At 38.5% G+C, this 15,352-nt stretch overlaps 1 protein-coding gene across 2 annotated transcripts; it reads left to right on the top strand.

Annotated features, from left to right (window-relative positions):
• Positions 1-1,251: 1,251 nt before the first annotated feature.
• Positions 1,252-14,857, top strand: GTF2A2 (general transcription factor IIA subunit 2). Of its 2 annotated transcripts, none has more exons than XM_028506194.2 (5): positions 1,252-1,402; positions 9,725-9,844; positions 11,062-11,166; positions 12,046-12,172; positions 14,558-14,857. In XM_028506194.2, the coding sequence occupies exons 2-5, from the start codon at positions 9,773-9,775 to the stop codon at positions 14,581-14,583; spliced, it is 330 nt and encodes a 109-aa protein (XP_028361995.1). In that variant the 5' UTR covers positions 1,252-1,402; positions 9,725-9,772; the 3' UTR covers positions 14,584-14,857. The 2 variants fall into 2 exon arrangements, with proteins under 2 accessions (XP_028361995.1, XP_035890117.1); XM_036034224.1 differs by lacking the exon at positions 1,252-1,402 and adding an exon at positions 9,365-9,420.
• Positions 14,858-15,352: the final 495 nt, after the last annotated feature.

The following is a 15,352-nucleotide window of genomic DNA, read 5'->3' as shown; positions in this document are numbered from 1 at the left end:
ATCTTGTTTTTGTTTTAAATAAATTCCCAGATTTTATTAAGATTCTTTAAGCTTTTTTTTTTAAAGGATATTATGTATTTTTAGGGAGAGGGAGAGGAACATCAATGTGTGGTTGCCTCTCACACACCCCCTACTGGGGACCTGGCCTCCAACTCAGGCATGTGCCCCACTGGGAATCAACCAGCGACCCTTTGGATGGCATTCAATCCACTGAGCCACACCAGCCATGATCTTTTATAAATAACAATAAGATCTCATTAGGTTGCATCTCAAGTGGGATTCTATAATGAAAAAGAACTTTACTTTTACTTTTCAATTACAGTTTGCATTCAACATTATTTTGTATTATGTATTAATAGATAAATTAGCATTAGGATCTATCAGGTAGAACAGGCCAGTTTCCTAATTACAATGGTATGGTTGTATATAATGTAACAATAGTGTCACGTTATATACAACCTTAAATACTTGCTATAGTCTTAGATGTACTGCATAGTGGTTACACAATCATCTGTTTTACAAAGTTCTCCCATTAAACTGTGTCTTAAGTATAATCAAGCTTTATGTTTCATAGTTTAGAGTTATTTTAGTTAGTGGGGAATCCAGTAATGAAAGCAGCTCAATAAGTAGCTGAAAACATGGCACAAATGAGAACCTGTTTAGCTTTTACAAGACCTTCTCAGAGGTAGCACTTGTTTTGCATCTACTCCTTAATCGCTATTCAGTCACATAATGACAAACAGCTGTGCACATCACTGCTGCTTTTATAATACAAGATAGCATTTGGGATTATGTAAACTCGAAATATAAAAGTATTTACCTTGTGTTAGGAGCAAATATTAAATATAAATTCTCACAAAGTAAAATTATTGAGTCATACACTACAAGCTTGCTAGGCGAAATGAATTGCAGCCCTATTTTGAAAGGTAAATAAATACTTACTATTCAGAATGTGTCTTCAATTTAGCATTGCAAGATCTTCAACACAGTAACCCTGAACGCACCTCGGGCATAAAATGTGACTGCCTTGCATTCCCCTAATCGTGCATCTTACAGTGGAGATTACTATTCCCTTATGAACGATTTAATAAAACCAGTGAGTTACTCGAAAAGGTTACCAGTCCACGAGTCTAGGACTTGAAAGCTGCGGTCCCACACCACTCCTTTCCCCGCAACCACTCCTTGGCAAAAGGAGTGGTCCGCGGGAGCAGGTGGTGGGCGGGCTTTCTCTGCGCCGGGCTGTGACGCCACTTCCAGGTTCTGCGAGTACTTCCGGGTCGTTGGCCGAGTTCTGTGGTTTCTGCGGCTGCCGGCGAGGTGGTGGGGGAAGTAGGCACCTCCTGCTGGGCTCCTCGCCGTGCTGCTTCTGTCTACTCCATTGCGGGAAGCGCCTTCCCCACAGGTACCGGATGAGCAGTACCCGCGCTCCCTGCCTCCGTTCCCAGTGCTGGGGCTGCGGTCGTTTAGGTCTTTTCCGAGGGCTGCTTGGAGGGCGAGGCCCTTATCTCCCGGGGCCCGGGGTCGAGCCTTAACCAACTTCAATCCCGGAATGGCCCCGCGGCCGGTACCCGGGTAGGCAAGGGAACGGAAGGAAGGCGGCGGGAGACGATTGTGTTCTATGCGGAAGGTTTGTTCTCTACAGGGTGCCTGCTGAAAGGTCCTAGTGGGGAGGCCCTGCGCTCATCCCAGCGCCCAATTTTAGCCAGGTGAATTTCTTAAAGCATCCAGGGTTATGGGGAGGAGGATGTCGAGTATCCGGGGAGCTCATTCCTTAAGTGTGTCATTCTTGTGCTGCTTTGCTTGAAGTCCGCTTTCCAACTTCATGCGAACTGCGACCAAAGAATAAATTTAACTGGAAGGTTTGACCAAGGACTAGGACTTTGAATTTCTTCCAAATGAGGAGCCTTCCAATTTAATTTTCTGAACTACAGAATGAAACAACGAAATTTATGTCGCTGATAACACATCTAAAGTACTTGAACATTGCACAAGGAATTTTTAAGAATCAAAAATTATTTAGAGCAATGGTTTTCATAAACGTTTAAATAATAGCTATTTTTTTTTTACTAATTCTCGAGGTATAGTGGACATAAATTACGCTGGTTTCAACATAATGATTCGATATGGTGCAATATATATTGTAAAATCCCCACCACAGTGAAAGTATTTTTTCTTTTTTGTGATGACTTTTAAGAACGACTCTCAGCAACTTTCAAATATACAATACAGTGTTAACAGCTACAATTACTATGCTACACGTCAGTGATTTTCAACCGGTGTGCCGCAAGAACTTTTAAAGTGTGCAGCGCTGCCTGATGTGGCTCAGTGGATTGAGTGCTGGCCTGTGAACCAAAGAGTGGCACGTTTGATCTTTGGTCCTGGCACATGCTTGGGTTGCGAGCCAGGTCCCCAGTTGGGGACACGTGAGAGGCAGCTGATTAATGTCTCTATCACACATTAATGTTTCTCTCCCTTTTTCCTTTCCTCCCCCCCAAAAAAGAAATAAAATCTTAAAAAAGAAAACGAAAACAGGCAGCACCTGACTATTTAGTCAGGGACACTGACCTCTTTTCCCTTAGATTGTCAAATAAAAAAATAATAGCTATCCAGTGTGAATGGATCAAAAGTATACCTATTTTTTTTGTTAGATGAGCAAGAAATATATATTTCTGGTGTGCTGCAGAATTTTAATTGTGTGCCGTGACATGAAAAGGGTTGAAAATCACTGTTACATGTTATATCCTCAGGACCTACTTTATAAGTAGGAGTTTGTACCTTCTAACACCACCCCTTGTCCCCCTACCCAACCATCAGTCTGTTCTGTATGTGTGAGTTCAGTTTGTTTTGATTTTTAGATTCCACATGCAAGTAATTCATACAGTATTTGTCTCTGACTTATGTCTTTCACTTAGCATAATGCCCTCAAGGTCCATCTATGTTGTCACAGTTGGCAAGGATTTATTCTTCTTTGATGGCTGCATGATAAGTATTCCATTGTGTATACTGCAGGGCCTCAATAACATCATTTGGTTATAATGTTGATGAGAAAAAATGATTCTGGGCTAGGGTCACTATGTGTATGGTTTACATGTTCTTTCCATGTCTGCATGGGTTTCCCCAAGTGCTCTGGTTTCCTCCCACATTCCAGAGATGTACACGTTAAGTGAATTGGTATGTCTACATTGTCCAGTCGGAGTTGTGAGTATGTGTGAGCGCGCCCTACAATGGACACGAGTCCTGTCCAGGGTAGGGTCCTACCTCGCACCCCAAGCTTCTGGGGCTCTATCCACCCATGACACTAAATTGGAGTGAGCAGGTTAGAAAATAATGACCTTCATTTGTTTTTAGTACTCTTTCTTAAATGTCTATGTAGAGCTCACATTTATTTCAATATTTAATTTTAGTAGAAGTGTTTTGGGTCTTTATTTAGAAGTGTGGTGATGTTTTTGTGACTAGAAATATGCCATTATTTCTTTTTATGCCAATACCATACCATTTTGATTATTATAGATTTATAATATAGATCAGGAAGCTTGATGCCTCCAGCTCTTCTTTTTTAAGATTGCTTTTATAATTGTCTTTCAATTACAGGTGGTATACAATAGTATATTAGTATCAGCTCTACAACATAGCAGTTAGACATTTTTAGAACTTACAAAGTGATCACCCCTAAGACTATACTTTCAGGGATCATTTCTATAGTTCGTTACAAAGTGATCACCCCAACAAGTCCAGTACCCATATAACACCATATGTAGATATTACAATCTTATTCATCGTATTCCCAGTGCCTCACTTCACACCTCCCTGCCTGTTTTGGGGACTGGCAGTATGTACATCTTAATCCTTCCCTTTTTTCACCCAGTCCTCTAACCTGCCTCCCATCTGACAACACTGTTTGTTTTCTGTATGATCTGTTTCTGTTTTGTTTGTTCATTTATTATGTTTATTAGATTTCACATATAAGTGAAATCATATGCTATTTGTTTTTCTCTGACTTATTTCACTTAGCTTAATACCTATAGGTCTATCCGTGTTGTCATAAATGGCAAGATTTCATTCTATTTTATGGTTTAATAATATTCCATTATAGGTATATGCTACATTTTCTTTATCCATTGTAAATAATGCTGAAATGAACATGGAGTGCATAAATCTTTTTAAATTGGTGTATTGGATTTCTCTGGATAAGCACCCAAAAGTGGAATTGCTGGGTCATATGGTATTTCTATTTAATTTTTTGAGGAACCTCCATATTGTTTTTCATAGTGGCTGTACCAATTTACTAGGGTTGAGAATTTACTAGTACACGAGATTCCCTTTTCTCCATATCCTTGCCAACACTTGTTTGTTGATTTATTGATAATGGCCATTCTGACAGGTGTGAGATGATATCTCATTGTAGTTAATTTGCATTTCCATGATGATCTGTGATGTTGTCCATCTGCATGTCCTTTTTGGAGAAACGTCTATTCAGGTCCTCAGCCCTTTTATTAAAATTGGATTGTTTGGTTTTAGGGTAGTAAGTTGCACGACTTTCTTATATTTGGGGGATATTAATTAACCCCTTTTTTGAAGTATTTTCTCCCCTTCAGTGGTTGTCTTTTCATTGTGTAGATGGTTTCCTTTGCTGTGCAAAAAATCTCTAGGTTGATGTAGTTCCATTTGTTTATTCTGTTTCTCTTGACAATGAGACATATCCAGAAAAAAAGACTATTAATAGTGATGTCAAGAGTTTATTGCCTGTGTTTTCTTCTGCGAGTTTTATGTTTTGACATCTTACATTTAAGTCTTTAATTCATTGTGAGTTTATTCTTGTATGTGGTATGAGAAAATGGTCCAGTTTTATTCTTTTGCATGCATCTGTTTAGTTTTCCCAACATCATTTATTGAAGAGGTTGTCTTTACACCATTGTATTGGGTTGGCCAAAAAGTCCATATGGTTTTTTCCATAAAATAAAAAATGCATTTTTCATTTTCACCAATAACTTTATTGATTTGGATATTTTGAGTATGTCAGCTATCTCTGGAGTAGTATAACGTTGATTGTTCCCAATTAATGTCTTGATTTGATCACCATCAACTTCAGCTGGTCTACCAGACCATGGAGCATAATCCAGCAAGAAATGTCCAGTGCGAAACTTCACAAACCACTTTTGACACGTTCAATCAGTCACAGCACCTTTTCCATATGCTGTAAAAATCCTTTGTGTGTGTGTGTGTGTGTGTGTGTGTGTGTGTGTGTGTGTTTCAGTTGCATTTTTTTGTTTCTTGAAATAATAAAGAATAATTTGCCGAAAATGTTGTGTATTTTCTTCCATCTTCAATATTCAAATGGCTACACAAAATTTCACCAATTTTGATAGGTTTTTTTAATGCATGCTGCTATGACAGCTGTAACAATACAATCTAACAAACTGTTTCTAATGAAGTTAAAGACAACCTAGTGCTGCTAGAGCCATCTTACAGAAAAAAACAAATGAACTTTTTGGCCACCTCAGTTATTTTCTTACCTGTCGTAGATTAACTGGCCATATAGATGTGGGTTTATTACTGAACTCTCTATTCCATTTTATTGGTCTATGGTAGTGATTTGCAACCTTTTTCATCTCATGGCATGCATAAACAGATTAGTAAAATTCTGCAGCACACCAAAAAATAGGTGTAATTTTGATTCATTCACACCAGATGGCTATTGTTGTGTTGGCTCTTGTCGTTTTTCTATTTGACAATCTAAGGGAAAAGACTGCCCCTAACTAAATAGCTATTGCATGCTTTAAAAATTCTTGCAGCACCCTGGTTAAAAATCGCTGTTCTAGATGCCTAGTTTACTTCAGTGAACAAAATAGACAAAGGTCCCTGCCCTGGGGGGGATTTATATTCTTTTGGAGGATACACAAAATAAACATAAGTAAATTACATATATTTGAAGGTGATGGTGCCATCAAAAAAACATAACAGGAACAGGGACTGGGGAGTTCCGGAGTGGGAGTTGGTTTTTAAATATGACAGTTTAGGCCTCCTTAAATACATGCTATACTTGAAGGAATTAAGAGGACCAAGTGGATATCTAGGGGAACAGTGTTCCAGGTAGAAAGACCAGCCCCTACAAAGGCTGGAACATGTCTGTCATGGTCTAAGAGCAAGGAAGCCAGTGCATCTGGAGAAGGGCAAGAACAGGGAGAAATAATAGGTAGCCAGATTATTGTAAGGACTAGTGAAATGGAAGCCATTGGAGGTTTTGAGCACAGAAGAGGATCTAACCTGTGTTTTAAAAAATCAGCCCTGACCAGTGTAGGTCAGTTGGTTGGGTGTTGTCCCACAAAGCAAAGGGTCACAGGTTCAATTCCCAGTCAGGGCACTTGAGAGAGGCAACTAATCAATGTTTCCCATGCTTTCTCCTCCCGTCCCTTCTATCTAAGAATAAATAAATAAAGTCTTTTTAAAAAACTGACCTATGTCTTTACCGTGGCTGGTGTGGCTCAGTGTATTGAATGCCAGCCTGCAAACCAAAAGGTCACCCATTCAATTCCCAGTCTAGGGCACATGCCTGGGTTGCAGGCCAGGTCCCCAGTAGGGGGTGCATGAGAGGCAACCACACTGGTGTTTCTCTCCCTCTCTCCCTCCCATCCCCTCTCTAAAATAAAGTCTTCTTAAAAAATATATCACCTGGCTGCTGAGTTGGGATTCAAGTGTAGGGGCAAGCCTGGAAGCAGGGAAACTAGTTAGGAAACTATTTCAGTAATCCAAATGACAGCTGATAATGGCCCCAATCAGTGTGGCTCAGTTGGTTGGGCATCGTCCCACTAGGTGGAAGGTCCCTGGTTCGATTCCCAGTCAGGGCACATGTCTGGGTATTGGGCCAGGTCCCTGATTGGGCCATGTGTGAGAGACAACCAATCAATATTTCTCTCTTTCTCCCTCCCCTCCCCTCTCTCTAAAAATAAGTAAAATCATTGTTTTAAATGACAGCTGATAATGGCACATACCAGGGTAGTAACAATAGAAACCGTGAGAAATGGTTGGATTCTGGATGCATTTTGAAGGTAGAGTTTACAGGATTTGCTAGGGATTGGATGTGTAGGTAAGTTTGGGGGAGGAGGATAAGGTACTTCAGAGGTTTTTGCCTGAACCCATAGAAGTACGGAGTTACAGCGCCTGAGATGGGAAAGACAAGTAGAGGTGTTGAGTAGGCAGTCGGATCCAGGAGTGAGTTCAGGGGAAAGGTGTGTGCTAGTATGTGGATTTGGGGATCATCAGCAGTAGCACTTAAAGCCATGAGACTGAATGTTATCACTAAGGAATGAGCATAGACAGAAAGCAGCAGATAACCAGACAAGGATGGTGTCTTCTGACGTGGAGTTGAAGGAGAAGAGGATCAACGAACAAACAATATTGAGAAGGATGAACAAACAATATTGAGAAGGACGAACCGGGGACCTTCCACCTAGTGGGACGATGCCCAACCAACTGAGCCACACTGATTGGGGCCATTATCAGCTGTCATATCAGCTGTCAGTGAGCTTAAGAGAACAAACAACCCAAAAAGCATGGTGTCCCAGGAGTCAGGCCAAGATCCTTTATCAAAGAAAGGCATAATCTCTGTGTCAAATGCGTAAGTCTGGTGAAGACTTGAGATGGGGATCGGCTTTAGCAATGCCATTGGTGTCCCTCACCTGTTTCATTTGAGTCTGGGGGCAAAAGCCTGTGAGGGGTGAGTTTAAGAGCAAATGAGAGAAAAGGAACGAGAGAGAGAATACAGACAATTCTTACAAGTTTTGCTGCAAAGAAGAACAGAGAAATAAGAGTATGGGGCTGGTGAGGGTATTTGTCTGGTTCTGGCTATATTTAGAAGGAAACACTGGAAGGACTGACTGACAGATTGGATGCAGAGTGAGAGAAAAGTTAAAACTTCGGAGCTGTCTTACTGGAAGACTAGATTTACTGTTTACTGAAGTGGGCACACTAAGGGCAGAAAAGATTTGGAGAGGAAGAATCAGGAATTTGGTTTTGACAGATTTAATTAAAGCCACCAACTTGATAATTCCATCCAGTGTCACATAGGCAATTTTATTGTAGGTGACAACAATGGGAAAAGTCAGAACTGGAAATAAATTTGAGAGTCATCAGCAGACAGACAGTATTTAAAGCCATAAGCCTGGATTAGGTAACTAAGGGAGTAAAGCATATAGAAAAGACATAAGAAGCCTTAAGATAGTGAGAAGTTAGGTTGCTGAGGAGGAACCAGCAAAAGAAAACTAAAAAATACACCATAGAGATGTCTGGTGAAGTGGGAGGAGAGAACTTACTATGAAGTCCAAAAAAAAACAGGGCATCAAGAAGGCAGAAATGATCTAGAGTGTCAAATGTTCATAAGGTGTGTAATGTGAAGGCTGATAACCATTTTTGCTGAGGTTCACCTGATGGTTACTCCTTGATTATATCTCCTCCTGTCCGTTTCTTTACTGAAAATGCCAGGAGGTCAGGGATCTTCTACCTGACATGCCGTGGAAGCTCAGTAAATATTTGTCGAATCTGTACTACTGACACTCTCTTGGAGTCCTCTTCTCTCTCTAATCTTGCACACAAGTATGTTTTTCACACGGCTGCCAATTTGTCTGACCTTTCCTGCCTAGAATGCTTCAGTCCCTCTCGTTACACGCACTATAAAACCCTGCAGCTCTCCTGATGGGACAGATCTATCCACACCATCACTTTTGAACTCATCTCCTACCACTCCCTGTCCATACCTGTAGCCTAATAATACAGAGCAGCTTACATAGTTCTCTTCACAAACTATTATTTCATCCTTCTGTGGCTTTAATTATTCTATTCTTCTTAGCCTAGGATGACTTTCCTCCTTTTCTTGGCTAAAGACTAGCTTGATTCTTCAAGCTTTTATGAACAAGCTCATTCAGTCCATAGTCATCCTCCATAGTACACTGTTATCTCTATCACAGTTATTATTGTTTTCAATTTAACTTTTATATATGTCTGTTACCCTGCCTAGGGTATAATTTTTAGGGTCAGGAGTGTATATTTATCTTCCTCTTGCCACCACTTCTTCTTTTGTAAGTTCTATATCTCCTTTGTCAGTGCCCTATAAATATCAGATTTTTTTAAAATAATGCAAGCCCCATATTCAATGTTTTTTAGATTTTATTTATTTATTTTTAGAGAGGGAAGGGAGGGAGAAAGAGAGAGAGAGAGACATCAATGTGTGGTTGCTGGGGGCCGTGGCCTGCAACCCCGGCATGTGCCCTGACTGGGAATCGAACCTGTGATACTTTGGTTTGCAGCCTGCGCTGCAATCCACCAAGCTACACCAGCCAGGGCAATGTCAGATTTTAAGAGAACAGGAAATTGAAGGGGAAGGCATGCAGGTGTTAGCTGAAGGTTATCCAAACCCACGACTTGACAGTAAGTAGACAGGAATGGCACGTGGTGAGTTCTAGGCTAGGTCAAAGGGCAGATTTCTGAAAGAAATGGTAAAGATGTACATTTTAATAAATGTAATATTCATACTTCATATAAAAGTATAAATGCCTATGTCAAAGTAATACATAATGTAAAAAATTTTAACTATTCCTTGTAATTCTAAAATTATTAATACAGTAATTTGCAATGACTTCTGATAGTATATATTAGCATATATAAAGTAGACTGTTTACATACATGATTTATGATGTTTTCTTTTTTAATGCTTTTTATATTAAATTTCTAGGGCATCAATGCAAGACTGAATAAGAAAAACAGCTTCTTCCTCTAAGCCATGGCATATCAGTTATACAGAAACACCACTTTGGGAAACAGTCTTCAGGAAAGCCTCGATGAGCTCATACAGGCAAGGACTAAAAAAATCAACATTTTAATTTAAAGGGGTCTATAATCTTGTTATATCCCTTATTTTAGACAAAGAGGTTAAATACCTTAGACTGGCCCAGTAACTCAGTTTTCAGGTTAATAACATCAAATTCCTGTGCACCTGGGCCATCCTAACAATGGGGCACAAAGTGTAATGCTGATTGAGTGAAGTCGGTGGATACACCTGAATTTTCAAAGAGTATTGGTTTGCTGTTCATGTGTGTAAGAAAGGCATATTCTGTGTAGTTTTTTTTTTCTTCCTTTTAATCCTCATCCAAGGATATGCCCAATGATTAAAAGAAAGGTGGGGAGAGAGAGAGAAACATCAATTGGCTGCCTCCCACATGCACCCCAAACAGGGATCAAACTGCAACCCAGGCATGGCCCTGAACGGGTATTGAACCCACAACCTCTTGGTGTGGGGGATGACACACCAACCAACTGGGCTGTCCAGCCAGGGCTCTATGTAGCTTTAAGGTAAAGACGAACAATTTAATAGTCTTTTGAGATTTAAATTACAATTTTGAATTCATGTTTCAACTTTATGAGAATTTTTATAGGAACTTCTCATCTAGGAATATTATTTCCACTTGTTTTTATATATTTAGTGAGCTTCAATAAGATTTATTAGCTTTTTTAAAAATATATTATTGGTTCTCCCTGACCACTGTGGATCAATGAGTTGGGCATCATCCTACAAAGTGATTCCCAGTCAGGTAGGTTGCAGGCTCAGCCCCCAGTTGGGGCACATATGAGAGGCAACTGATCGATGTTTCTCTCCCTCTCTTTCTCCCTCCCTCACCCTCTCTCTCTCCCTCCCTTACCCTCTCTCTAAAGATTAATAAAAAATTTTAAAATATATGTATCATTGGTCCTGTGTTTTTTATTGAAAAGAAACTTGGTTTTTTTAATTTAATGAATGCTTCATTCCAGATGCTACAAAGGAATGATAGTCCGAGTTTTGTCAAGACGTTATAACGTCACTGCATGTTTTCTTTTCAAAATTCTGTTGTATCAAGATAATGCAAGAAAGTATTGTCATGCTTTGCTTCTTAATTGTCATTTATGGCAAAGGAAAATAAGGGATGCTAGTTTAGAGGCTCTGGTTAGCCTCAGTGAAGTTTTTTATGATAATTCATGTTTTTGTTTATTTTGTCTTTAATACTGTTCTGATTTATGACCTCCACTTTTCTTTAGTCTCAACAGATCACCCCCCAACTTGCCCTTCAAGTTCTTCTTCAGTTTGATAAGGCCATAAATTCAGCATTGGCTCAGAGGGTCAGAAACAGAGTCAATTTCAGGGTAAGTGTACCTTCCTCATTCTAGAAGCCTGCACCAGTAGTTACAACAGTGTTTTTCCAGCCCTTACACGTTTATTAGTCATGAAAGGAAGAAATGGCTCAGTCAGATTTTGGAACATGTTTTATAATACTGAAATCATACTTTTACTAAGTACCTTGATACTAAGTTTATCCACTTAATGTGAGATATAGAGTTTATTTTAGGTTTTTATATTCCGTTGTTTCACAAATCAGCCTATGTATGTTTGGCTATCTTCCCTGAGGAGTTACTGAGATTTCAAACACCTGAAATATCTGCAGGTGTTAAGGTGACAGTAATCCCTAAAGTTATGGTTTTCAAACTGCTGCTCAAAAAAAACCTTTAATGAGAAGAATGCCATTTACATAGGACAATAATAGTGTAGTCTTAGCAGCTAATACAATAATCTACCTGAGCTAAGTCACAGGGTTAAAATCAATGTCTCCAGGAAATCCCTGGTTTGTACAATTGCAGAGAATTAATGTACTCAACAGTACATTTTCTTTTAAAAGGTGTTTACATAAAAATTCAAATGAACTTTTATAATTTCACCACATGGGGGCAGTAAAAAATACAAATTCAAGTTTCCATTCAGCTTTCTTCAAGATTTCAGGTAGGCAATTTGCAACTCTTGGCAGTGCTAAAAATAGTCTGCTAACTAAAAACTTTCAGTTCTTCCCTTAGCATATTTATCTAGGGATTTTTTTTTGTTAGGATGAAAGTTAAGGAAAATCTTAGGATAAGAAATAAATAATCCTATTTTAAGAATCAGGTACTTGGTGGCTGAGTCTCAAATTGCTTTGGAGAAAATTGTGAGGGAAAATGACTTTTCATATCATGTCTAAATATTTTGTTTTAAAGGGCTCTCTAAATACATACAGATTCTGCGATAACGTGTGGACTTTTGTATTGAATGATGTTGAATTCAGAGAGGTGACAGAACTTATTAAAGTGGATAAAGTGAAAATTGTAGCCTGTGATGGTAAAAGTAAGTGTTCACCTAATTACTGTGAAAGCAAAATTACATGAAATCTTGTTTTAATGAGTTTGTAGAAAATCTTCATCTGAAATGAAGGTAGAAAATGGTCAGTGGTCCACCCCCAGAAAGACATCTGGCCTCTGTCTCACCTCGATTCTGACCAGATCGGGCATGGTCAGGGTGGTGTGGCCGTAGACTCAGCTGAATTCTGAGTTCCAGATCTCAGACAGGCCTCTGTGACACGTAGACTACTTTCGGATTGAAGTTATATTGGGGGGAGGGGGCGGTTAGCTGCAAATTTGAAGTGTTTTCAGGCTTTTTCAGAGCCTCCTTTTTCTTTAAGGAAATGTTTGGTTTTGACAATTTATCCTATGGTTTCTGTGTTGCTGAATACCTGCACATTTTATATTTAAAAAGTCATTAATAGTGAACACCCATTCCTCTAATCCAATATGGCACAGCAGGCTGAGGAACTTGTTCATGTCCTTAAATGTTTCAGAACTATACATCTCTGCTTTCTGTTCCATTATTATTTCCTTTTTGCTAATTCTATTTTGAACATATACCTGACTTTTCTTTTGTACTCTGACCCATTTGTGCTTAAAGCAGCTGTTCCTGAAATGAAATAGAGAAGACTCTCGCTGTCCCAGGAGGGGGGTTTTGAAAAGCAAGGGAAAGAGAAATATAGAAAGTCATCCCCTGCATTTCTCAGGTTATGGGTTGGAGTTTTTCTATATACTTTGGGTTTGGAAAGAAGTAATCACTGAAAAAAAATGTATAGACAACAAAAGTACACATAAGAAAAACATTTGTAACAACATCTGGAGATAACATATCACTCTTAATGTTTATTGTATAACCTAGTCATATTTTTACAGTGATATATGTATGTATGTATAACATTTGCAAATACATCATTTTCAAACATGTCATTAACTCTTCTCTTAAACCTGTATTTTAATGGCTGCATGAAATTAAGAAATAGTCTCTTCCAGATGTCAGAAAGCCTCTGAAACCAACAATGTTATAATGACTTGTACCTTTCAGAAGGTTAACTAATCCTTTTAAGAGCTTTAAAAGCATATTACTTTTTAATATAGTCACCAAATACGTTTGTTTTTTTGGGGGGTGGGGATAGGGGTCACAAGGTAACATGTCTGTATTTAAGATAATGTATACTTTTGTTTATATTTTTTATCATGTAAGCCAATAGCATCTTTATAACCTTTAGGTGTCTAAGTTTTTATTAGGCTGGGCATTAAATTATACTCCCAGACCTATCAAAGTGAGTTAATGATATAGCCCAGTACTGTTCAGTAAAACTTTTGTACTGAGGGAAATGTTTGTCATCTGCAGTTTCCAATAGCCACATAAGGCTATTAAGCATTTGAAATGTGTTAGGACAACCGAGAAATTTAATGTTTTAATTTTTATTGAATTTTATTAGTTAACTTGAATTAATTTGAATAGCTGCTCTGTGGCTACTGGTGGCTACCATATTGTACAGTACAGATAAACTAGAAGGGCGTCATTTGAAACCATTGGAAACATAGCTAAGAAACAAAACGTCAGCAAAGAAGGCCGCTGAGTAAACAGAGTCCAAACATGTAGTTTACTTACAGGAGCTCCATTCTGGTGGTCTTAGAGGTACAGGTTATCTGTTTTTTTCAAACTTTCATGGATAAAAAGTAGCAGAACAGCCTTACCTGTTGCTGGGCTTCTGAGGAGCTTGCCCTACTTCACATCAACACATTGTAGTGATCTTCAAAGAAAACATTTTTGAGTATTCCAGAGAAGCTTAGAATGTATACCATGCACTCTATGTCAGCAGAAAAGAATACAGACTTACAAAATTTTTCTGAAATTAAAACATAAATGGTTAAGAAAATATCATTCCTCAGTAATCAGATATATGTGGTGCTACTATGAAATAAGCACATTTTTCCTAAAAGTCGGCTTTCTGAAATAAAGTCCTGATAGAATAGCAGAGAAAAAGTGATAGTGGCTAGAATTTTTATCTGTTTCTCACCAGGAATTAAGTGCAATTCTCTTCTGATTATATGTTATGGCCTTTGTGATTTAAAATTTTAGGACAGTAGAGAATCTGAAAAGAAATACAGTAGTTAGCAATCACATAAACCAAATGTAGCGTAACTTGATTTTTCTCTCATGCTAGCATAATATGGAGAACTGAGCATTGTGTTTTTACCTCTGCCTTAAAAGGAAAGTCCTCAAGGTATTTCCACGGTCAGCTTCCCTCTTCAACCTTGCTTCCCGCCTCTTCCCCACCCCTCAAACCACCGCCACCATTAGATCCTATTTTAAGATACTATTAAAATTAATTTAAAATTAAATTTCTCCTTGAATTTACTCTTTTTCTCCTCTGTTTCCTAGATACTGGCTCCAATACTACAGAATGAATAGCACAATGGCTTTTTGTATGTCATCTTCTGTTACTGTTCATCACTTTTTAAAGAGAAGCCTAGAAGAGACTTTTTATTTATTCTAGCATTACAGAAATGACTACACTGTGCTGTACTATCAGAGAATCCAGTAGAAAGAAGCTTATAACTCTGTAGCCTCTTACATCACCTTGATTATACAACATGAAGAAACAGAACTTTTTTTTAATGACAAATCAAACATCGTTGCCTTCCAAATAGCATTCTTTAATAAATTCATTTTAAAACTCAATGTGGGTAATAACTGGTAGAGCTGTTAAGCTAGCAATATGAAAATATTATATAAGTATTTTGAAAGAGCATCATGTTCCTTGCAAAGGATATTAGAAAATGCATTCATTTCAATAAAGTCAGGTTAGTTTTATTGATTGTAACAGATTATAAAAGCATAAACAAGAGCAAAACCAAAATCTGGATTGGAATTTTACTTAGAGAATCCCTTTTTTAAAAATATAAAACTGCCCTGGCTGGTGTGGCTCAGTGGATTGAGGGCCTGCCTACGAACCAAAGGATCACTGGTTCAATTCCCAGCCAGGGCACTTGCCTGGGTTGCAGGCCAGGTCCCTAGTTGGGGCTTGTGAGAGGCAGCCCATCGATGTTTCCCTCCCTCTCTCCCTCCTTACCCCTTTCTCTTAAAATAAATAAAATCTTAAAAAAAAATAAAAGTACAAAACCAGATAATCATCAATGTAAAAAAACATAAATACAACTGAATTAGGAAAAGACA

The sequence above is a fragment of the Phyllostomus discolor genome, chromosome 1 (genome assembly GCF_004126475.2).
Source record: "Phyllostomus discolor isolate MPI-MPIP mPhyDis1 chromosome 1, mPhyDis1.pri.v3, whole genome shotgun sequence".
Classification (NCBI taxonomy): Eukaryota; Metazoa; Chordata; class Mammalia; order Chiroptera; family Phyllostomidae; genus Phyllostomus; species Phyllostomus discolor.
The sequence above is the reverse complement of the archived record's forward strand: the minus strand, read 5'-3'. Positions and strand labels throughout refer to the sequence as shown.

What these genes read in the sequence shown, in the direction of transcription:
- GTF2A2 (XM_028506194.2), top strand. Translation starts at nt 9,773, where the DNA reads ATGGCATATCAGTTATACAGAAACACCACTTTGGGAAACAGTCTTCAG. An exon ending in GCCTCGATGAGCTCATACAG is followed by an intron (nt 9,845 to 11,061) that starts GCAAGGACTAAA and finishes ACTTTTCTTTAG; the next exon opens with TCTCAACAGATCACCCCCCA. An exon ending in TGTAGCCTGTGATGGTAAAA is followed by an intron (nt 12,173 to 14,557) that starts GTAAGTGTTCAC and finishes TCTGTTTCCTAG; the next exon opens with ATACTGGCTCCAATACTACA.